Genomic DNA, 25,134 nt, shown 5'->3' with positions numbered 1-25,134 from the left:
CGTCAGACAAGTAATCAAGGAATGAAAAAAGAACAGAAGGAGATCACAGAAACATGCACCAAGCGCCGGAACTTCCCATTTCCGTAGAAATCTTGGGACTTCCCCCCAAAAATCATCAGACAAGGTTTCCCAACCCGATCCGAAAATAAAAAAAATATCGTGATTTCCAATCACGGAAGGACAAAGGGAAACCTATCACAATCCTGGATTTCCTATCCTAAGGCAAGAACTCAAAATACCCATAATGGGTAGAAGCCTTTAGATGATACAAAAACAAAAACTCGTTTACAGTGATCATTTCTCCATCACAAGCGGACACCCAAATAGCCATACAGCTTATTACCATCCTCCAAGCATTAGGGACGAGCTGACTAAGGGCAATCTGAAGTTCGTTCAGGAGATGTAAGATGAACGGATGAACGGGAAATCGAAGGCCGTACAAAAAGTAAGCCTTATAGAAACAGACTTCCCCGTGAGCGAAGTTGCAGGCTTTCTCACCTAGGCGAGGCAACCTAATGGAGGTGTTTGTGGGAAACTGAAATCTTTTTCTAAAACCCTTTAAATGCCTTTCTTTTAGGGAATAAGACTCGGAAAGGGCATGTAAAGAACGTGAGGAAGAGGATGAAGGCAACTTGGAAACTGCAGTATCAACCACCTGATTCAGAGACTCAGCGTTGGAAGACAACCTAGTCTCCAACTCACTAGACCTAACGTCATTTGTCCTATACTCAACCGGGTCCATTTCAGAGTGATACCTAACCAAAGACTGGTGGATTAAAAGGTAAAGAGTGAATAGAACAAGCCTAAGCACTGAACAACGAGACACGAATAGACCGACTTAGGGACTGCGACTTGAGGAATACTCTAAGAAAACCCCTAACCGAGCGAAGAAAAAAGAGACCGAGGGGCACTCTTGACTAAGAAAATCAAAACCAACCATGAAAGTGCAAAGAAAAGAAACCTTACAAGGAAATTTTTGAAGATGAAGATCACCTGGCGCTTCAAAAACCAGACCAAATAGGGCGAAGGAAGGGGAATAGTTTTCTCTAAAAAGGAAAACCCAAAATTAAAGCGTGCCAAAATTTAGGAAGCCTCGCACACACCACAAACAGGAAACCAACACGCGTCCTTTCCTTGAAGAGCAATCGCTTCGCATTTAAAGTGAGATGCCAAATTTTGGAAATTGCAAAAGAGTGGAGTGTCACAACCATTCACATTCCAAAGATCATCCAAAATCTTGACAACCATGGAATGAGGGGGCAACTGACGAATATCTACATAAAGGTCGTCTAGATGAAAGACGACCTTAGCTATGTTTGTGACAAAAGTTGGGAATTAACAAGATTCCGTCAACACGCGTCACCTTCACGGACGAAGTAGACCACCACTCATTAAAGTACGAATAAATGCCCGCAGGACAACTATGAATTAATAATTGTGCCGAAAAAGTTACCAACATAATGATTGTCCAACGGCTATCCGTTACACCATTAAGGAAATCATCAGTGTCAATCAATGCTGCATTACTCTCAGGAGAAAAACGTCCGGTAACAGCATTAACAAACATAATTATGCCCGTCCATGGCAAGCTATAAAATGGAAAGAAGAACTCAGGTAAAAGGCATGTTAGAATTTCCAGATATTACTTTGTATCAGATTTCCTTTATAGGGGAATTTCGCTAACTTAAGCATCATAGTATTGTCAATCGGCCTCACGCCGAGGGGACCTCCATTGCTTTCTTTTCTTATCAGCAGGTAACGGAGATCGTCCATTGGTATCAACGAGGAACATACTGACGAGATCAATTTTTGGCTTCATCACTCATAATTACCCAGTACCCACCAAACTATGTATTGTTTCACTAAGTATGACATTTGTTCAAATAATTGTATTTACCATTTTGCTACATACCAAATCACCAACACCAGCTCTTCATGTTCCACGGGAAACTAACATGATATTATAAAAGCCAAAGTAGTGTTTTTTTTTTTTAATTAATTAATCAATTTATTTTATTTTTTCAGATTCGCACAAGCCATATGTAATTACAAACCAATGGATTTGTCTTTAATCTAAACCCCCATTGGTTTCGTCTGCAAATATATATATATATATATATATATATATATAGTTTTTTTACNTTTGTTCAAATAATTGTATTTACCATTTTGCTACATACCAAATCACCAACACCAGCTCTTCATGTTCCACGGGAAACTAACATGATATTATAAAAGCCAAAGTAGTGTTTTTTTTTTTTAATTAATTAATCAATTTATTTTATTTTTTCAGATTCGCACAAGCCATATGTAATTACAAACCAATGGATTTGTCTTTAATCTAAACCCCCATTGGTTTCGTCTGCAAATATATATATATATATATATATATATATATAGTTTTTTTACCTTACTATGTTTGATGATTGTTCTTTACTATTAGACTAAAAATATCAATTGATTTTTAGTGTAGACGGAAGTCAAATTTAGATATCTTATTTAACCACAAGAAAATTTATCAATTAAGTTACTGGAAGTCTGAAACCCACGTCCAGTACAAAATATTTAGTAGTACAATAAATTGTCAAAAAAGATTTGTGCTTCCCTGAGATAATTAGGACAAAATGGCTTTTGCCATTTTCGGGTAAATTAAATAGCTTTATACCCTCTTTCTCAAACTAATTAGGAAAATGCCCCTCTTTTAAAACTCGATTTGTGATAAATGAGGTAGTCTCTATAGTGACGTTTTTAAGGAGTCTATAGTGACGTTTCAAGCCTTTATAGTGGCGTTTTGTAACTCAACCTCAATGAAATCGAATTATAGGTAAAAAAATTGCCTATAACTCGATTTCATTGAAGTCGAGTTAAAAAACGACACTATAGGCTCCTTAAAAGGCTGTCAAAACATTAATTACTTTTTTTTTTCATTTCTCATAAAAACTTTCTTTAAATGGATTATTAATCAGTGCCTTAAGAGCACTCATTAGCATTTCAAATTATATATACATCCTTTTCCTTGGCTGAAAGTACGTGTATGGTGTATATATATTGAGCTACGTCAATTCTTGCACTAATTACTTTTCATTAATTAAATCTCTTTGTCATAGGAATTTTCATTAATTAACGCTAAAGCACCATATGGTGCTTGTTAACATTTGCCATAATTTTATAAACAAAAGGTGTACAAGGAAAATTTGCATGCAGTTGTGTCACATATAGATGAATAAATATAAAAATTAGTATATTCAATTTAATTGTTTACAACACAAATTTTCATAATGAATAACACATTCCTTTTGTTGTGGGGAAGTTTTTTGCTCTAAGGAAACTCATGAGTACTCCTTAGGCAATTTTTGCTCTTGTCCCACATTGGAAGGGTTTCCTTCCTCCTAGCACTTTATAAGGCATGAACCAATGGCATTAGAGTACCACTAGTTTAGTTAAGGGTTTCCTTCCTCCTAGCACTTTATAAGGCATGAACCAATGGCATTAGAGTACTAGTACTTTAATGCCATTGGTTCATGCCTTATAAAGTGCTAGGAGGAAGGAAACCCTTAACTAAACTAGTGGTACTCTAATGCCATTGGTTCATGCCTTATAAAGTGCTAGGAGGAAGGAAACCCTTCCAATGTGGGACAAGAGCAAAAATTGCCTAAGGAGTACACATGAGTTTCCTTACAGCAAAAAACTCCCCCACAATAAAAGAGGAGGTCCTCGGATGAACACCGAGGAGGAGCCTTGATGAATAATCTTAGTGTGTTAGCCTTCAACGGGTGAAGATCCTATTTTGGGGCGTTGTCCGTTTGTTAGGGCCTAGTCCTTGAACCCACTCTCTAAAAATTTATTGTTTAGACTTGTTGGACCGTTTTTCCTTTTGATTTCAGAAAGCTTTTCCAAATTGAGTCCCTACACACATAATTGCATAATTTTTTTTAATCGTTTTTTAAGGTATTAATAATAGTTTTTATTTATTTTTTAAATAGTTTTATTATTATTTTTTTCCTTTGATGGAGAGTACGTACTACTTCCTTATTTTCCTCCCCCACCTTAAATCCCAACATTATGTAGCATTAGGGGAGCGGATCCAAATTTTGAATCTTTACAGGGCAAAATCAAAATTACCTTGAAGTTTAAGGGTGCAAATAACAATTTTGTTATTTATTCATTAATTGTTTAAGATAAAAAGATTAATTGTTCATATGTTTTTCAATTATCCAAGCCCAAGTGCCACATCTTTTAAAATTGTCACGTATTAGCAATTACATTGATTGAATGACTATGACTATATATTACAGACGTAAAAAAAAAAAAAAATCAATAAATAAATAAGGGTAAATTATAAATTACACTCCTATATTTTGGGGTATTTGAATTTTATACCTTAACGTTTCAAAATTTGGAATTTACCGCATGAAATTTGGGACTCTTTGCATTTTACATTCTGACGTTTGTAAAATCCAAATTCTAAAATGTTAGAGCAACCACATTGGCATGCGTAAACTCTTGCAAAATAGAAAAAGTTGTCCATTTTGCACGTTTTGACTCAAAAAAAACCTACACCAGTGGGTGTAAAATTGTGCATTTATGCACAATTGCTATAGTAACTGTGCATATACGCACGGTTACTATAGCTCTTGCATTTATTATTTTACATTTTTTTTTCTCTCTCCTCACCTCACTCTCTCATTTCTGCTTCTACTCTCACCACTCTCTCTATTATCTCCGGTCCCTCAGTCTAGCCTCACCAACACGATCAGTACAAAAAGGAGGAGAGATGACATCTCGGCTGGCATCGAGGATAGAATCATTGTGTATTTCACTAGCTTGTGCGAGATTCGGTAGACCTATGAGGATTGCTGCTCAGTGAGGATGATATGTTGGGATTTCGGGTTTGGGTCAACGAGCGAGACGTATCGCTCGACTTGGCATATAGGAAAGAATTGCAGAGTGTGTTATCGGGCAAGAACAAGAATAGCAAGAACCTGATGACTTTGCCTCAGGTTTTCATCAGAGGGAAGCATATCGAAGGAGCTGAGATGATCGAGCACTTGTTCGAAACCAGCGAGCTGGCGAAATTGCTCGAAGGGTTTCCAGTTCAAAATCTTGAGTTTAGCTTCGATTGCGACAGCTGCGACGATGTCCGGTTCGCATCGTGCATAAGCTACAATGGGAGTAGGAAGGTGTTTGATGAAGAAGAAGATAGAGTCTAGAGATGCTTAGAATGCAATGAAAGTGGTTTGATTCGGTGCCCGGATTGTAGTTCTAAAAAAATGTGAAAAAATTTGGATTTGGAATTGCATTGTTGATGGTGGTGGCTAGGTGGGTGGGTTAATGGTGGTGGCTAGGTAGTGTGGATTGATCTGAAGATGAATATTTTATTTGAATAAGTGTGTGTAATAGACAAACTGATGTGAGTGTTTTGTAAAAATGAGAGTGTAAAATAGAAAAAGTAGGTTTGAGATGTACAAATTTACAAAAATTTTGCATCCTCTGATGTGGATACGAGTGTAAAATCCAAACACTCCTAACTTTAAGGAATAAAATCCAAATTTTGAAATTTCAAGATGTAAAATCTATAAAGACCCCAAACTTTAGGGTGTAATTTATAATTTATCCAAAATTTAATAACTAAACTAGAAAATTTTAAAATTTAGAAAATTCTATTAATAGATATGACATGATTTGAATATTTGACATTGGTTTTGTGATAATTATTCTTTTATGTCAAGACATTAATTGTTTTTTTTTTTTTTTTTCAAATCGTACAAGCCATATGTAATTACAAACCAATGGATTTGTCTTTATCTAAACCCCCATTGGTTCCGTTTGCAAATATATATATATATATATTGTTAGGTTCTAAGTACTTTGGAACTAATGTATTAGAACTCTAATTTGTATTGTTGACAAACCATGATCAAAACAGGTTGTTAGTATTGTTTTAGACTTGCTCAAATTATGTCTTTTATTAATTGATTATTCTTATTATATATTTTTTTCTTTTTTAAATAGCTTGTAATATTTCCTTGCAATATTGTGTATTCTTTTAGTTTAGGGGACGTATCCACAGTTAAATGAAATTGGCTATTGGGGATACAAATAATCTTGATTATCTCAAGTTAATTGGGATTCTCATAATTACCCAGTACCCACCAAACTATGTATTGTTTCACTAAGTATGACATTTGTTCAAATAATTGTATTTACCATTTTGTTACATACCAAATCACCAACACCAGCTCTTCATGTTCTACGGGAAACTAACATGATATTATACAAGCCAAAGTAGTGTTTTTTTTTTTTTTAATTATTTATTATTTTATTTTTCAGATTCGTACAAGCCATATGTAATTACAAACCAATGGATTTGTCTTTAATCTAAACCCCATTTGGTTCCGTTTGCAAATATATATATATATATATATATATTGTTAGGTTCTAAGTACTTAGGAACTAATGTATTAGAACTCTAATTTGTATTGTTAGCAAACCATGATCAAAATAGGTTGTTAGTCTTGTTTTAGACTTGCTCAAAGTATGTCTTGTATGGAAAGTTGGAATCGAGTTAACTGCAAAATTGAGTGTGCAATTCTGGCTGACTCGATCAATCGAAAATTAGACTTGATCGATCGAAAGTCGTGCAAATTGTTTTTTCTGCAGAATTTCCAATTCAGCCTTAAGCTCATATGACATGTAGGGTTTTATGTTTTACCCTAGGTATAAAAGGAAAACCCTAGCTACGTTTTAGAGGTTTGCTCTATTTACTCTCTGTGTGAATCTCTTTTGAGATCTGAGAGATGGTTGCCTTCACACATGCTTAGGATTATCAAGAAGGAGGTTTCATTGAGAGCTTGATGATCATTCAGTTGCTGAACAAAAGAGCTTAAAGATACGCAAGCAGGAGCGCTTGTACTTGCTGGAGAATCTAAAAAAGAAGGAGTTCGTGGTCTCGGAGGTTACATATGGTCGTGTCAGTAAGTTTTCTACATAAGGTAGCAATAGGATGTTAGAAGTCTAAGTCGCTATTATAAAACTTCGATTCTTTTATAGTGGATTCAGTTTTACCTTGAGGATAACTAGGTTAAATCATCTTCAGGTTTTTTACCGATTTGGTTTTTCTGAGTGATCATATCTTTGTGTTCTTTATATTCCACACTGTAGACGACTAAATTTTTCAATTCGAAATGAGTCAAACAAGTAAAATAGTTTCACAAATACGGATTTGTATGGATGATTGTGTGGTACAATTCTCTAAAATTACGAAAGAGTTATCCTCTGATTCAATCTCCTTGCAAGACTTATTTATGGGATTTGTGGTAATGTGATTTTGACTTGAACACAAAATATCCTTCAATTTGGTTGAGGGATGGATCGAAGATTGTTGAAATGGAATTACAATGAATCTCTGGCTATGAGCTTGTTAGAAATCCTTTGTTCTTCACGTTCTTTGTGTTCTTCGTGCATTCTTCATCTTTGAAGGTTTGTGGTGGAAGTTCTTCGGGGCCTTAGGAGCTTGAATCCATAGAGCTTCACTGATTTATGATTTGTTGATGTTTCTAGAGGCGTTTGAGCTTGATTCCAGCAAACTTTAGGATCTAGGAAAATGATTTGGATGATTTTTCTTCGAATGTTCTTCGTATTCGAAGTTGAAGTTCTTGAAGTTCTTGGAGGCTTTAGGCTTGGTTCCGGCAGAGCTTCTTGACTTCTGAGTGCTTCAGATGACTTAGTGTCCTCTTGATCCCTTGGTCTTCTCTAAATGTCTTAGGAGGGCTTCTATTTATAGGAGTTTGAGAGTGGATGAACAACACGTGGCGGAGTCTGATTGGTGACACATGTCACAACCCGATTGGTCTGCTTATGTCATCGTTTACATGTGCGAGGCTGATTATGTCATCGCTTACACGCGCTGATGCGTGATTCATTCTTGCATAACACTTGGCAAATTTCTGTTGGTTTCTGAGTAGTGATAGCAAAACCTAGCAGCAATACGTTGAGTTTTGTAATTGGTTGTATTTTGTGGACTTGGCAGTGTGATGTGTCAGCTTGTGATAGGTCGAGAATTTTCCCTCTTTACACACACTTTATATTAATATGAATATATGATTGTGTTAACTTAGATCTGGAATTTGGACTAAGTAATAACTTGGCTTGTTAACTAGGTTAATACGATTGTGTTTTAAGGGGGTCTAAAATCAAACATATACATACATACATATATATATATATATATAGTTTTTTACCTTATTATGTTTGATGATTGTTCTTTACTATTAGACTAAAAATATTAATAGATTTTAATGTAGAAGAAAGTCAAAATTAGATATATATATATATAATATATATATATCTTATTTAACTACAAATTTATCATTAAGCTAACTAAAAGTCTGGAACCCACGTCCAGCACAAAATATTTAGTAGTACAATAAATTTGTCAAAAAATTTGTGCTTCCCTGTGATACTTACGAGGAAACACGATTTTATTTTGAGAATATATAGCACGTGTATATAATTATATAGGTCATGATAACGAGTGCCCTTATGAGCACTCCTTAATAGATCCATTTTATGAAAGTTTTCATATCACTTTTATGGAAAATGAAAAAGCTATCAAAATATTAATTACTTTTTTTTTTTCATTTCTCATAAAAACTTTCTTTAAATGGATTATTGATCAGATGCCCTAAGGGCACTCATTAGCATTTTCCCAATTATATATACATCCTTTTCCTTGGCTGAAAGTACTTGTATGTGTATATATATTGAGCTACGTCAATTCTTGCACGTCAATTCTTGCACTAATTAATTTTCATTAATTAAATCTCTTTGTCAAGGAATTTTCATTAATTAACGTTTTAGAGCTTGGATAATGGAAGACATTCCAAATTTGTGCGGGAGAATTGAGAACCATACATTCTTTTCATCATAATAAAAGCGAAATTAACTATGGTGATTAGCTTGCATACTTCACATTCTAAGGTTTTATTCACGACGACAGAAAATTATTTTTTCACGACGACAGAAAATTGACAACCAGGCAAGGACAGGTCATGAGTTTACATTAATAGATTTCAGTATTTCACCGAAGTTTATACTTTTGTAAACGTGTTCATAGTCATACATCACACTCTAAGGGTTTTTATTTTTATTTTTTTTATATATTTTTTTTATTTTTTTATTTTTAACAATAAAAAGTAAAAGCTAAATCAATATATGATTTTGGGGTTGTGTTAATGGGCAGTTGGGCACCTTACGGTGCATATTAACAACAACCTTTTGTACTTTTTTTTTTTTTGTGGTAGCTTTTAAGTTGTATTGGCCAGCTTCATAGAAAGAAAAAAAATATTAAAATAAATTGTGAGGTCAGTTTTATTACTTTTTCTTCTATTTATTCAATTATTTTATCAAATGAGACCTGTATTAATTCAACCTTAACAAGCACCATATGGTGCTTGTTAACATTTGCCATAATTTTATAAACAAAAGGTGTACAAGGAAAATTTGCATGCAGTTGTGTCACATATAGATGAATAAATATAAAAATTAGTATATTCAATTTAATTGTTTACAACACAAATTTTCATAATGAATAACACATAATTGCATAATTTTTTTTAATCGTTTTTTAGGGTATTAATAATATATAGTTTTTATTTATTTTTTAAATATTTTTATTATTTTTTTTTTCCTTTGATGGAGAGTACGTACTACTTCCTTATTTTCCTCCCCCACCTTAAATCCAAACATTATTTAGCATTAGGGGAGCGGATCCAAATTTTGAATCTTTACAGGGCAAAATCAAAATTACCTTGAAGTTTAAGGGTGCAAATAACAATTTTGTTATTTATTCATTAATTGTTTAAGATAAAAAGGTTAATTGTTCATATGTTTTTCAATTATCCAAGCCCAAGAGCCACATCTTTTAAAATTGTCACGTATTAGCAATTACATTGATTGAATGACTATGACTATATATTAGTTACGTAAAATAAATAAATAAATAAATAAGGGTAAATTATAAATTACACTCCTATATTTTGGGGTATTTGAATTTTATACCTTAACATTTCAAAATTTGGAATTTACCGCATGAAATTTGGGAGTCTTTGCATTTTACATTCTGACGTTTGTAAAATCCAAATTCTAAAACGTTAGAGCAACCACATTGGCATGCGTAAACTCTTGCAAAATAGAAAAAGTTGTCCATTTTACACGTTTTGACCCAAAAAACACCAACACCAGTGGATGTAAAATTGTGCATTTATGCACAATTACTATAGTAATTGTGCATATATGCATGGTTACTGTAACTCTTGCATTTATTATTTTACATTTTTTTTCTCTCTCCTCACCTCACTCTCTCATTTCTGCTTCGACTCTCACCTCTCTCTTTATTATCTCCGGTCCCTCAATCCAGCCTCACCGACACGATCAATACAAAAAGGAGAAGAGATGACATCTCAGCTGGCATCGAGGATAGAATCATCGTGTATTTTACTAGCTTGTGCAAGATTCAGTAGACCTATGAGGATTGCTACTCGGTGAGGATGATATTTTTGGGGTTTCGGGTTTGGGTCGACGAGCGAGACGTATCACTCGACTTGGCGTATAGGAAAGAATTGCAGAGTGTGTTATCGGGCGAGAACAAGAACAGCAAGAACCTGATGACTTTGCCTCAAGTTTTCATCAGAGGGAAGCATATCGAAGGAGCTGAGATGATCGAGCACTTGTTCGAAACCAGCGAGCTGGTGAAATTGCTTGAAGGAGTTCAGAATCTCGAGTTTAGCTTCGGTTGCGACAACTGTGACGATGTCCAGTTCGCACCGTGCATAAGCTACAATGGGAGTAGGAAGGTGTTTGATGAGGAAGAAGATAGAGTCCAAAAATGCTTGGAATGCAATGAAAGTGGTTTGACTCGGTGCCCGGATTGTAGTTCTTGAAAAATGTGAAAAATTTTGGATTTGGAATTGCATTGTTGATGGTGGTGGCTAGGTAGGTGTGGATTGACCTAAAGATCAATATTTTATTTGAATAAGTGTGTGTAATAGATAAACTGATGTGGGTGTTTTGTAAAAATAAGAGTGTAAAATAGAAAAGGTAGGTTTGAGATGTGCAAATTTACAAAATTTTTGCATCCTCTGATGTGGATGCGGATGTAAAATCCAAACACTCCAAACTTTAGGGGATAAAATTCAAATTTTGAAATTTCAGAGTGTAAAATCTATAAAGACCCCAAACTTTAGGGGTGTAATTTATAATTTATCCAAAAGTTAATAACTAAACTAGAAAGCTTTAAATTTTAGAAAATTCTATTAATAGATATGACATGATTTGAATATTTGACATTGGTTTTGTGATAATTATACTTTTATGTCAAGACATTAATTTTTTTTTTTTTTTGGTGTAAGTGTGTTTCAAGCTCATGTATTATATTTAATAATAATAGACTAGACTAATTGAGCTAATTAAAATCCACTTATTTCTATAAAAAAAATTCCATCAAAAAAATTGAAATGCACTTTTGAATTAAAATATGACTTCAACCATTTGAGGGATTAGAATTATATTTTTGCCAAATAAAAAAGTAGGAGTTTTTGTTTTGTTTTTTTTTTAATAGTTTTTATTCTATTTATGTTACTTTTCTTGGCTGCCAAAGAAAATAAAAGTTCGAAGTTGGCGAGTGATACTGATGATCTATTTATGCTGGCTTTCACGTTAAGCAACCGGCACCATCCGTGGTTATCATGCCATAAGGTCCTATATGTTTCGGCACTTTCCCGTTTATCTGTCGGCGTTGCTGTTTGATTTTCAGACACGACAAGAGTAATGATGGTAATGACATAATAAAAATGTGGTGAGCTGGATTGTGGAATGTGGATACACACTACTAAATTTGCTCTTTCAGATGGAGCATTTGATATTTAGATTCCGTTATATTAAACTGCATCATTGAGTTAGGAATTGAGCTCTAGATTGGGATTGTCATAGAAAGTAGAATTTTAATTTGTAGAGGTTTGGACACTTTTTTTAATTAAGAATTATATATAAGAAAGTTTTTTGTCCCAATTCATGCCTCAATTTAAATTATTGAAATTGAGAGTTTTCTGATCAGTTTTCATGTATGAGCGGTAATTGTTTTCCAGGACACAAATTTGGAACAATTTATTTAAGGTACGTTTGGTATGCTGTAATAGCTCCTGTAATAGAATAGCGAATATGTGTAATATCAATTTGGTCATTTGGTTGCATATTTATTGTATGGATTAATTATTACATTGGAATAACTATTCTTTAAATTGAAGAATAGCTATTCCTCTTTAAAATGGATGTAATAGCTATTCCTTAGTGTATATAATAGGTTTTAAAATTAATATATTTCCAAAAATGTAAAGTTTCCTTATACATCTTCTTTTACAAGTTTTCCATGTGTAACAACCAAACTTATGAATAGTAATAATTATTCTATTACAATATCTTCTATTCCTAGTAATAAAGATTACTATTCCTAATGTAATCTACATTCAGTGTACCAAATGGACCCTTAGTTTTTTACTGAAAGTGTGTTAAATTAATAAAGTATATTTGTATTTTGAAAAAATTTGAAAAAGCGAGAAAAAATCAGGTTTTAAAAAGCTGTATATAAAAGTTAAAACTTAAAACTTAAAACTAATGCCAAACTCACCCATAGTGTTGTCTTTCTTTCTCTATATGCCTACACTTTATTTTCTTCTTCATATATATATATATATATATATTCATCATATACTTCATAATGGTTCAAAGTTTTATTTTTTGATAAAAAAAAAATAGATTTTACTAGTTGAGGTAATTGAAACTAACATAATGGTTTCAAAACTATATAAACATCAATTAATTTTTGGTGTAAGTGTTATTTGAACTTCATATCTCTTATTTGAAGATAAAAGACTTTACCAATTGAGCTAACTGGAACTAATATAATAGTTTCAAAGCAATATCAAGCCTTTAAAGAAAAAAAATGGTATTAGAGTTATATTTTATCTTGTATAATATGAATTTAGAGCCATATATTTTTAATATAGTATCAGAGCAAGTCACATGTAACCTCCATCAATTATCAAAGCTTTACTTTTGTGGCATCCATTAATCCAAATCCTTAATTGCCAAATCCTGGTCTCTCCTCTCTCCATTTCTCCATTTCTCTCTCTAACCCAATTTTTTAACCTTCATTCTCTAGCTTTCTTCATGACTTAAGTTTTTCAATCTCTTCTTCTTTCTCCTAACTTTCCTATAAAAAAATGATAATAAGTAATGACCCACAACACTTTCCCAATAAGTCTTATATGATAGCCTTTTACCGGTTACAATCTAGCCTGCTAATGACATCACTTTTTCAATCACCAGTAATAATTTGACTCTTAAGATTTGTTATAAAAGTTTTGTGAATCTAGCACTTTTCTCTCTCTTTATATATATATATATATATATAGGTCCATTACCATTACACATTCAATCCTTTCAGGAACTTATCAAACACACGAAGTTGGAATAATCATGAGTTTGTGTTTAATTAAGATAGGGAAAAGTAAAACATTATCATGAAGTTGGGAGAAATCTCTATTGATACAAAACTGGCATTTATATATTGTGTGTCACCAGGCCCAGGTCTTAAACAAGTAGGAATGACATTGGTGCGTTTGGATAAGTTTCTTTTTTCTTTTTCTTTTTTTCTTAGAGAGAATGCATAAGCTCTTATCCCAATTTCTAATTGCTTATTTATTGAATATACATTGAAAAAAGAAGAAGCTAGGTGTGAAAAGATAGCTTGTTTGCTTATAATTTGCAAATTATTTTAAAAATTAGACTTTTTTAACCAAATCACTATTTAGAAAGACAGTCTTAACATTCATTATATATATATATATATATATGGAAAATTGTAGTTGTTCCATAAGCACTCTAATGGATGCTATTCTAGCAACTGATGTATAAGTATCAAAATGACCTATACCTTCTTTTGGGTGAAACCTTTGGCTACCAGGTTGACCAGAAAAATTTGAAGAAGACTTAATGAAGATCAGAATTAATTTGATATTGTGGTATGTTGAAAAACACTTTCTTTAAGGTGATAATTATCCCGCAATTGAAATAGTTTGTTGTCAACAGAAATTCACCTCCATCCAGAAGACGATGACAAAATCACCTAATTGTGTTCTTGACCATAATTCAAGTTCTTCATTTATAGACAATGAAGAGTTATTACTCTTCATTTAAATTGACTGTTTTTATAAATAATAGGACTTTTAAGAATAATTCATAACATTTTAGAAAACAATTATTTCTGTATCAAAGAATAACTTTCATGGGTCATGTCACATGTGTTACAAAAGTGACATACATCACGCACATGTTTGTGTTCAAGAGCCACATATCCATAGATTCTCTTAATTATTTTACTTGTAGTATTTGTGTTACTTTATACCCAGAAGGCTTTGATAACTTTCAATATAGTACAAATCTTAAAATACAAACCCACTTCCTTCTGTATTATATAATACGTAACATATTTTTTAACACTTATTTAATCCGCCAAATCATGATAACTCAGAATTTCGCAATATAGCTTATTGTGAAATTAATTTTGTATCATAATCATGTGACTTATAGATGGTTATCATTTAATTTTTGTAAGCAATCTGTTATGTCACTTATGTGCCAGTATTTTATTTAATTATATAATTTAAGATTGTATTTATTTTACTAGGAGTTGGGTACATAGATAATGATGAGATAAATTATTAGGTTAATCTTTGAATAAATCTTATCTACTTAGAGACAAAGTTTAGATTTTTTTTTAATTAAAATATTATGTTTATCTTGTAAAATAACCTATTCATCTATCCTAACAGACAAAACAAGCTAAAAGATATTATTATTGAGTGAAGTTTTATTTTGGAGCTCAAACTAGATTCTCTTGAAATGGTCTGTTTTATTAAACTTGGTGTGCATGTTAAGAACATATAAAATATGTAGTCCAACAGTAAAATTTTCAAAATATGAATTCAATAATAAGTTATTGGGTGAAGTAACAATAACATTGTTTAGAGTTTACACAAAGTATTAAACCCAATAATAAAATTCGTGCATTCCACAATGTTTTAGAGTTAATATTTCATAAAATAGTTAAACATGAAGGGAACTTATTGGTTAGGTTATTAACAAAAATGTATAGTAAGACCAATATGAAAATAAAATCAAATATAAATGGCAAGAAAGAAAATTTTGAAACTTAAAGAATCAAGATGACAATAAATAAAAATTTGAAGGACCAAATATGTACTTGGACAACTTAAAATACCACCTAAGAAATTGTTACTAAATTTTACCTATTACAAACACTCTTTTGCTTTTAATTTTTTTTTTAATATATATTATCCTCTCTAATAGCATAAAATAATATAATTATTTTTTTTTTTTTTTGAGAAAGTGATATAATTGTAATATAATTAAAGTTGAATCCCCAAAATATTACACAAAATAAGTACTATACATGAAACATAACATAATTTTAACAAAATATTTCAACATAAGCTAGTAGATAATAATCCAGTGAGAAGTGAGGAATATAACTCTTCAGATTTCACATCAATCTTTCTTCTTCATATTCGCACCTTGGTTATCTTTTAAATTTGTAGTAAAAGGATGTAATTAAAATTTTTAAAATCTTAAAAAAAAAAAAAAATTGCACTCAATTAACATCCTTAGGAATGGCCGAATGGGCACACTCAAGTTGTCGTAACCTCTGCCTAGTCCCTACCGATCGAATGGCTTTGCACTTTTTACACAAGTCAATCCGATCAACCATCATTGACCACTTTCTTTAATTTTTTTTTTTAATTCACTTTAAATATAGGTTATGATATCATAGAGATGCTTCTCAAAATAAATAATGTAGATAATGGTGCAGATCGGGCCAAACGTAGTCTTTCATGATAACACATCCCTGCTTTCAGCACTCCCACTACCACAAAATTGACAAAAAGAAGATGCTCACCTTAGCTTTCATCATATGCAACACACAAAAGAAAACAATTTAAAAGAAAGGGCAACACCATCGCAAATAAAGATACATCCTCAAAGGCACATATCAAGGGGTCTCAATGAAAGTTAATTGACTATTCAAGAATGGTCTGTTCCAGTTTATTTAATTGATAAATAAATTTGTGTTGAATAAGAGATTTAAGATTTAGAGACCGTTTGGCCAGCGCGTTTGCGTCTGGCCGTTACGTTTTCAGCTTTTTTTTTTTTTTTTTTTTTTTTTCACACGCGTTTCAAGCTTTTTCATTTTTTTTTTTTTTTTTTTTTTTTTTTTTCACACGCGTTTCAAGCTTTTTCAGCCAGTTTTTTACTGTGCAGTACTGTAGTGGTTACTGTTTAATGAACAGTAGCCGCAATAATTGACTTTTCAACCAAACTTTACTATTCACGGACCCACAATTTTCACTTTTCAGCAACTTTTTCATTAAAAATGGGTCTCACGGTACTATTCACACATTTAAAAATTATTTTGCTACAGTGTTTTCAGTTTTCAGTTTTCAGCTGTATCCAAATGGGCCCTTAATCTCTCTACTTGCACCAAGATTTAGTTGGTATCTTGACCCGATAATAAAATAACAATCATCATAAAATGGTCACTATAAATCTGAAATACTATTGCATTTATAATATGGACACACGAGAAAAAAATTGGCCTTTACCCTTTTTTTAAAAATAATCCAGTATTTTGTCCTCTTTCTTAAACTAATTAGGAAAATGCCCCTCTTTTGAAAATCGATTTTCTCAAAATCGAATTAAACCCTATAGTAGCATTTTTAAAGAGCCTATAATAACGCTTTAAGGATCTATAGTGGCATTTTGTAACTCGACATCTATGAAATCGAGTTATAGGTTAAAAAAAGGAAAAAAAATTACACGTAACTTGACTTTATGGAGATCGAGTTACAAAACGCTACTATAGGCTTTTAAAACGCCACTATAAGGCTCAAGATTTTTTTTTTATTTTTTATTTTTTTTTATAACTCGATTTTGAGAAAATAAAATTTCAAAAAATAAACATTTTTCTAATTAGTTTGAAAAAGATTACAAAATACTAGATTTTTTTTTTTTTGAAAGGGACATTTGCCCATTTTATCCTAGATACACGCCTACTTGTCTACGGAGACCCTATATACGTGAAACATGAATTTAAGGACATGACTATCCTCCGTTCTAATTATTATTGACTTATTGGTGGGCCATTCATCACACTTGTGACTCAAGATTGTCTAATTCAATTATGACGAATGTTCAATGCTTTTCACCATTTTAATCGTGCATATCCTTTTCTCTCGGAACTTTTCTTTTGGAGAAGCTGTAGGAACTTTTTAGAAGAATTTTCTTCGATATAAAGAGTTCGAAAAAAAAAAAAAAAATCTAATTATCACATTCGAAGTTTGAGGTAAACTTATTATAGGTGTAAATTGAAGACATCAGTACCATCCGCTTCTAAAATGAGAGTAATAATTCTTTGATTTGAGTGTAATTGTTTTTTTTTTTTTTTTAATAATTCAATAATTAAGGAAGGAAATAATTGAATTCTAGCTATTTTGGTTGAAAAAACCATGAGGTGTCAAATAATTGAATTACAAGACTTTTGACTAATTTAATGACAATTATTAAGTATTATGAAATGTCTCAGATAAATAAAAGCACTGTCAAGATAAATGGGGTACCTAGCATCTAGATCAATTTTAAGAATATGTTTATAAAAAATTTATCCAAAGTGGGGAGAATTAAGGGAAGTCAAATTCATTTTCAGAGGAGGAGACAGTAAATTGAACATAAACTCACTCCTTAAAAAAGGGGACAAAGAAAGCCAAAACATTACTAGCCTAAGATGCCTTTGGGTAGTTTTAAAAAGGATATAATTTCTTAGATATTGTACATATATTATGTTCTCGGATAAATTCAATTAGTTGCATTGATCAATAAATTATATAATTGTATTTATGAAATGATGTGTTGTATTAATTAATACATTTTACAAAAAAAATTAAAAAAAAAATTAATACAACCATATTGTCAAATTTTATTTAAATATATAAGGTAAAATACATAAACAACTTTATCAAATTTTTTACTCGATTAAGAACATATTATAGAGTATACATCAGGGAAAATTTGTGAGATACTAAGGAAAAATAGTATAAAATATGAAATAATTTATAGTATAAGGTATGCTCAACAACCAACATTTTCCCGATACACACGTATGAGGGTGTCAGAATTGTGTCATCGTTTGAAAAAATAAATAAAAATAATATGTTATTATGGATATCATAAAAGTAAAACATAAAAGACAAATTAATACCATAGCTGTCCTGTACACTAAGGTCCTACACTTTGCTCCCACATGGGCTTAAGTAAATTTCACTCCTGTTGTCTGATGCATCACGTGAAATACAGCAAAAATCATATATTATAAATAGATTTTGACAACACAACGCAAAAATAGGATTAAAAAAAATGCAAATCATTCACTAAACAAAGCAGGGTCTAACAGTGCTTCCTAGTAATATTGACATTTTACAATAACTTAAATATTTTTTTGCAATCGACGGCTGGGATGGCTGATCGGCGGCTGAGACGGCGTGGGTTAGAGGCGATTGGCGGCTGGGACGGTGTGCGATTGGGACGGCGTGGGTCTGAGGCTGGGACGGCGTGTGGCTGGGACTGCTGGGACGAGAGAGATGAGCTTCAGAGTCAGATGAGCTTCAGAGTGAACGAGGGAGAAGAATGAAAAGCTTTGGTACAGTGGAATATTTAATGTGCCGATGGAATAAAATAATAGTTTTTCTTTTAGCTCTCATGAACAGTGCACATCTAAAAATAGATGTGCATTGTAGCAGTGGAGCTAAAAAAAAAAAGATTTAGCTCCACTGCTGGAGCATCATTTTAGTAGTAGTGTAGCTATAATATAGCAATATAGCATTGTAGCTACACTACTGCAAATGCTGGATGCTATTCTAGCAACTGATGTATAAGTATCAAAATGACCTATACCTTCTTTTGGGTGAAACCTTTGGCTACCAGGTTGACCAGAAAATTTTGAAGAAGACTTAATGAAGATCAGAATTAATTTGATATTGTGGTATGTTGAAAAACACTTTCTTTAAGGTGATAATTATCCCGCAATTGAAATAGTTTGTTGTCAAGTTAAGAGAAATTCACCTCCATCCAGAAGACGATGACAAAACCACCTAATTGTGTTCTTGACCATAATTCAAGTTCTTCATTTATAGACAATGAAGAGTTATTACTCTTCATTTAAATTGACTGTTTTTATAAATAATAGGACTTTTATGGCATGTTTGGATGTTTAAAAAAGGAGGGGGAGTAGAGTAGAGGGAGGGAGAGTAATGCAATTACCTTGTTTGGAAGTTTTTTAAAGAATAAGGGGGAGGGGTTTGGAGGGGTTTGGACTCCCTCTAACCCCCCAATTTTAATTCCCTCAAATTGGAGAGATTTGGAGGGGGAGTAGAATACATAAACTATTGATTAAGTAAATTACCTAATTTGCCCTTATTATATTAACAAAATTACACAAGGAGAATGGCTAATTACTCCCTTCCCCCTTACTAATTTTAAAAACATCCAAATAAGGTAGAGGTGAATCATTCTCCTCTACTCTCCTCCCCACTACTCCCCTTCCCTCTACTGCCATTAAGAATAATTCATAACATTTTAGAAAACAATTATTTCTGTATCAAAGAATAACTTTCATGGGTCATGTCACATGTGTTACAAAAGTGACATACACCACACACGTGTTTGTGTTCAAGAGCCACATATCCATAGATTCTCTTAATTATTTTACTTGTAGTATTTGTATTACTTTATACCCACAAAGGCTTTGATAACTTTCAATATAGTACAAATCTTAAAATACAAACCCACTTCCTTCCGTATTATATAATACGTAACATATTTTTTAACACTTATTTAACCCGCCAAATCATGATAACTCAGAATTTCGCAATATAGCTTATTGTGAAATTAATTTTGTATCATAATCATGTGACTTATAGATGGTTATCATTTAATTTTTGTAAGCAATCTGTTATGTCACTTATGTGCCAGTATTTTATTTAATTATATAATTTTAAGATTGTATTTATTTTACTAGGAGTTGGGTACATAGATAATGATGAGATAAATTATTAGGTTAATCTTTGAATAAATCTTATCTACTTAGAGACAAAGTTTAGATTTTTTTTAATTAAAATATTATGTTTATCTTGTAAAATAACCTATTCATCTATCCTAACAGATAAAACAAGCTAAAAGATATTATTATTGAGTGAAGTTTTATTTTGGAGCTCAAACTAGATTCTCTTGAAATGGTCTATTTTATTAAACTTGGCATGCATGTTAAGAACATAAAAATATGTAGTCCAACAGTAAAATTTTCAAAATATGAATTCAATAATAAGTTATTGGGTGAAGTAACAATAACATTGTTTAGAGTTACACCAAGTGTTAAACCCAATAATAAAATTCGTGCATTCCACAATGTTTTAGAGTTAATATTTCATAAAATAGTTAAACATGAAGGGAACTTATTGGTTAGGTTATTAACAAAAATGTATAGTAAGACCAATATGAAAATAAAATCAAATATAAATGGCAAGAAAGAAAATTTTGAAACTTAAAGAATCAAGATGACAATAAATAAAAATTTGAAGGACCAAATATGTACTTGGACAACTTAAAATACCACCTAAGAAATTGTTACTAAATTTTACCTATTACAAACACTCTTTTGCTTTTAATTTTTTTTTTAATATATATTATCCTCTCTAATAGCATAAAATAATATAATTATTTTTTTTTTTTTTTGAGAAAGTGATATAATTGTAATATAATTAAAGTTGAATCCCCAAAATATTACACAAAATAAGTACTATACATGAAACATAACATAATTTTAACAAAATATTTCAACATAAGCTAGTAGATAATAATCCAGTGAGAAGTGAGGAATATAACTCTTCAGATTTCACATCAATCTTTCTTCTTCATATTCGCACCTTGGTTATCTTTTAAATTTATAGTAAAAGGATGTAATTAAAAATTTTAAAATCTAAAAAAAAAAAAAAAAAAAAAAAAGCACTCAATTAACATCCTTAGGAATGGCCTAATGGGCACACTCAAGTTGTCGTAACCTCTGCTTAGTCCCTACCGATCGAATGGCTCTGCACTTTTTACACAAGTCAATCCGATCAACCATCATTGACCACTTTCTTTAATTTTTTTTTAATTCACTTTAAATATAGGTTATGATATCATAGAGATGCTTCTCAAAATAAATAATGTAGATAATGGTGCAGATCGGGCCAAACGTAGTCTTTCATGATAACACATCCCTGCTTTCAGCACTCCCACTACCACAAAATTGACAAAAAGAAGATGCTCACCTTAGCTTTCATCATATGCAACACACAAAAGAAAACAATTTAAAAGAAAGGGCAACACCATCGCAAATAAAGATACCTCCTCAAAGGCACATATCAAGGGGTCTCAATGAAAGTTAATTGACTATTCAAGAATAGTCTGTTCCAGTTTATTCAACTGATAAATATTTTTGTGTTGAATAAGAGATTTAAGATTTAATCTCTCTACTTGCACCAAGATTTAGTTGGTATCTTGACCCGATAATAAAATAACAATCATCATAAAATGGTCACTATAAATCTGAAATACTATTGCATTTATAATATAGACACACGAGAAAAAATTGGCCTTTACCTTTTTAAAAAAAATAATCCAGCATTTTGTCATCTTTCTCAAACTAATTAGGAAAATGCCCCTCTTTTGAAAATCGATTTTCTCAAAATCGAGTTAAGCCCTATAGTAGTATTTTTAAAGAGCCTATAGTGACGCTTTAAGGACCTATAGTGGCATTTTGTAACTTAACCTCTATGAAATCGAGCTATAGGTTAAAAAAAGGAAAAAAAAACTACATGTAACTTGACTTTATAGAGATCGAGTTACAAAACGCCATTATAGGTTCTTAAAACGCCACTATAGGCTCTTTAAAACGCCACTATAGGGCTCAAGAATTTATTTTATTTTATTTTTTTATAACTCGATTTTGAGAAAATAAAATTTCAAAAAATGAGTATTTTTTTAATTAGTTTGAAAAAGATTACAAAATACTAGATTTTTTTTTTTTAAATGGGCATTTGTCCATTTTATCCTAGATACACGCCTACTTGTCTACGGAGACCCTATATACGTGAAACATGAAGTTAAGGACATGACTATCCTAGGTTCTAATTGTTATTGACTTATTGGTGGGCCATTCATCACACTTGTGACTCAAGATTGTCTAATTCAATTATGACGAATGTTCAATGCTTTTCACCATTTTAATCGTGCATATCCTTTTCTCTCGGAACTTTTCTTTCGGAGAAGCTGTAGGAACTTTTTAGAAGAATTTTCTTCGATATAAAGAGTTAGAAAAAATAAAATAAAATCTAATTATCACATTCGAAGTTTAAGGTAAACTTATTATAGGTGTAAATTGAAGACATCAGTACCAACCGCTTCTAAAATGAGAGTAATAATTCTTTGATTTAAGTGTGATTGTTTTTTTTTTTTTTTTTTTTTGATAATTCAATAATTAGGGAAGGAAATAATTGAATTCTAACTATTTTGGTTTGTTTATAAAAAATTTATCCAAAGTGGGGAGAATTAAGGGAAGTCAAATTCATTTTCAGAGGAGGAGACAGTAAATTGAACATAAACTCACTCCTTAAAAAAGGGGACAAAGAAAGCCAAAACATTACTAGCCTAAGATGCCTTTGGGTAGTTTTAAAAAGGATATAATTTCTTAGATATTGTACATATATTATGTTCTCGGATAAATTCAATTAGTTGCATTGATCAATAAATTATATAATTGTATTTATGAAATGATGTGTTGTATTAATTAATACATTTTACAAAAAAAATTAAAAAAAAAATTAATACAACCATATTGTCAAATTTTATTTAAATATATAAGGTAAAATACATAAACAACTTTATCAAATTTTTTACTCGATTAAGAACATATTATAGAGTATACATCAGGGAAAATTTGTGAGATACTAAGGAAAAATAGTATAAAATATGAAATAATTTATAGTATAAGGTATGCTCAACAACCAACATTTTCCCGATACACACGTATGAGGGTGTCAGAATTGTGTCATCGTTTGAAAAAATAAATAAAAATAATATGTTATTATGGATATCATAAAAGTAAAACATAAAAGACAAATTAATACCATAGCTGTCCTGTACACTAAGGTCCTACACTTTGCTCCCACATGGGCTTAAGTAAATTTCACTCCTGTTGTCTGATGCATCACGTGAAATACAGCAAAAATCATATATTATAAATAGATTTTGACAACACAACGCAAAAATAGGATTAAAAAAAATGCAAATCATTCACTAAACAAAGCAGGGTCTAACAGTGCTTCCTAGTAATATTGACATTTTACAATAACTTAAATATTTTTTTGATACATACTTGTCCTCTTCAAGTCCAAATACCAAGAAAGGTAAAAAAACAAAAACAGGGAAAAAAAAAGGGCTTTGTTTTATAACTAGAAGACACAAACCCGGCAGTCGAATCATTGAAAATTATACCAAGTTGATCAGCTGGAACGGTGATGAATCAGATCAGATCATAGGAGGTTCTGCTTGACCTTGGAAGATAGATTATGGACTCTGAGATTGCAGAAGTTCTCTTGCAAGAAGTGTAAAGACTAATAAAAGCAAAACGATCACTTAGACTCCTAGACACCTTAGCACTATTCCAAATGCTTTTATTTGGTTCTTGATCTTGATCATCATCCTTGGAGCACTCAACCAATGCTGCAAAAAATGGATCTTTTTCAAAAGTCTGCTTACAATTCTTCTTCCCAACCACATCTTCCAAGTTGGATTTCTTAGAGCTTGGAGTTGTGGTACTAGTTGGTGGCAATGGAAGGAGCTTTGATGAGGATTCTTTCTTGGATGCTTGTTTTTTCTTGGGAATTCCTGGTAAATGTTCCCATGAAAATGGAACACCGGAATATCTAAGGGGAGTGGCTGGACTAAGTGGGGAATCATCAGCAAAATTGGAAGATCCAAAGGAAGAAGAACATGGTGAAAGTGATGAGGAGGAGGAGGAGGAAAAGGAAGGTGTCCTTTGAGAGGATAGGTATTTTGGGCTTGGAAATGTGTTGTCACATTCTCTAGAGACAAGTTGGGCACGGCTACTAAGAGTTGCTGAGGAATCCATTGAAGAAGGAAGACTAAATTTGGTTTCTTATGCTAGTTTTTCCTTTCTTGTTGATCTTCTTTGCTTCTATATATAGAGATATGTTACCCATGCTCATAAACTATGGACATCTAGAGGTAAAAAAACTAAAAATATAATTAACTAAGAAAACGACCCCATGTCATTGATGAAGTAGGGACTAGGAGGAGACAATGAAATGGGGACAAAATGGGAAAATTATATACTCGTGGAGGTGAGAAAGACATGTCTTAAAATTAGGGTACTATTGTTTTAAAAAAAAAAAAGGGTGCTATTTTAATACATTACATGGAGGTGGCCCGGTATGGGAGAGCCAAACCCGGTCCAAATCAAATAAATTATTGATTGATAGATGTGCCTCCTTAAAAATCCATATTTTTACCCGTAGCGACCCAGATTGTGAAATTAGAAAAGGGGCCATGACCATGGAAACAATTAACTAAAATACTAGGTGAGGTCTTAAAAATTCTTTGAACATGTATGTCTTTGAGTTACTCTTTATCTTTGAATTTTTTTTTTTTTTGATGAATACTCTTTATCTTTGAATTTGTACATATAGCAGATGAGCACCTGCATAGTTACATTAGTAGATGTAAAATTGCCTAAATGCAAAATTTTGGCTATCCAACTCAAAAAATCACTCACATCAGTTTGTTTAAAATTATTCTTATCTTGTCCACAATTATAGTATCTATATAAATTTATACGGCTACTACTCATATGTAAAAACATATTTTATTTATTTTTCAATTCATTTTTTT

General features: G+C 31.8%; 1 protein-coding gene and 2 pseudogenes across 1 annotated transcript; 2 read left to right on the top strand and 1 right to left on the bottom strand.

Annotated features, from left to right (window-relative positions):
* The first annotated feature begins 1,460 nt into the window (after window positions 1-1,460).
* Window positions 1,461-5,276, top strand: LOC112008271 (uncharacterized protein At5g39865-like; annotated as a pseudogene).
* A 798-nt stretch (window positions 5,277-6,074) lies between these two features.
* LOC112017368 (uncharacterized protein At5g39865-like) lies at window positions 6,075-10,940 on the top strand (annotated as a pseudogene).
* A 12,557-nt stretch (window positions 10,941-23,497) lies between these two features.
* LOC112017369 (uncharacterized) lies at window positions 23,498-24,526 on the bottom strand. Its single transcript, XM_024049823.2, has one exon. The coding sequence runs from the start codon at window positions 24,353-24,355 to the stop codon at window positions 23,747-23,749; it is 609 nt and encodes a 202-aa protein (XP_023905591.1). The 5' UTR covers window positions 24,356-24,526; the 3' UTR covers window positions 23,498-23,746.
* Window positions 24,527-25,134: the final 608 nt, after the last annotated feature.

This window comes from Quercus suber, unplaced genomic scaffold (assembly GCF_002906115.3).
Source record: "Quercus suber isolate HL8 unplaced genomic scaffold, Cork oak 2.0 scaffold_90, whole genome shotgun sequence".
NCBI lineage: Eukaryota > Viridiplantae > Streptophyta > Magnoliopsida > Fagales > Fagaceae > Quercus > Quercus suber.
The sequence above is the reverse complement of the archived record's forward strand: the minus strand, read 5'-3'. Positions and strand labels throughout refer to the sequence as shown.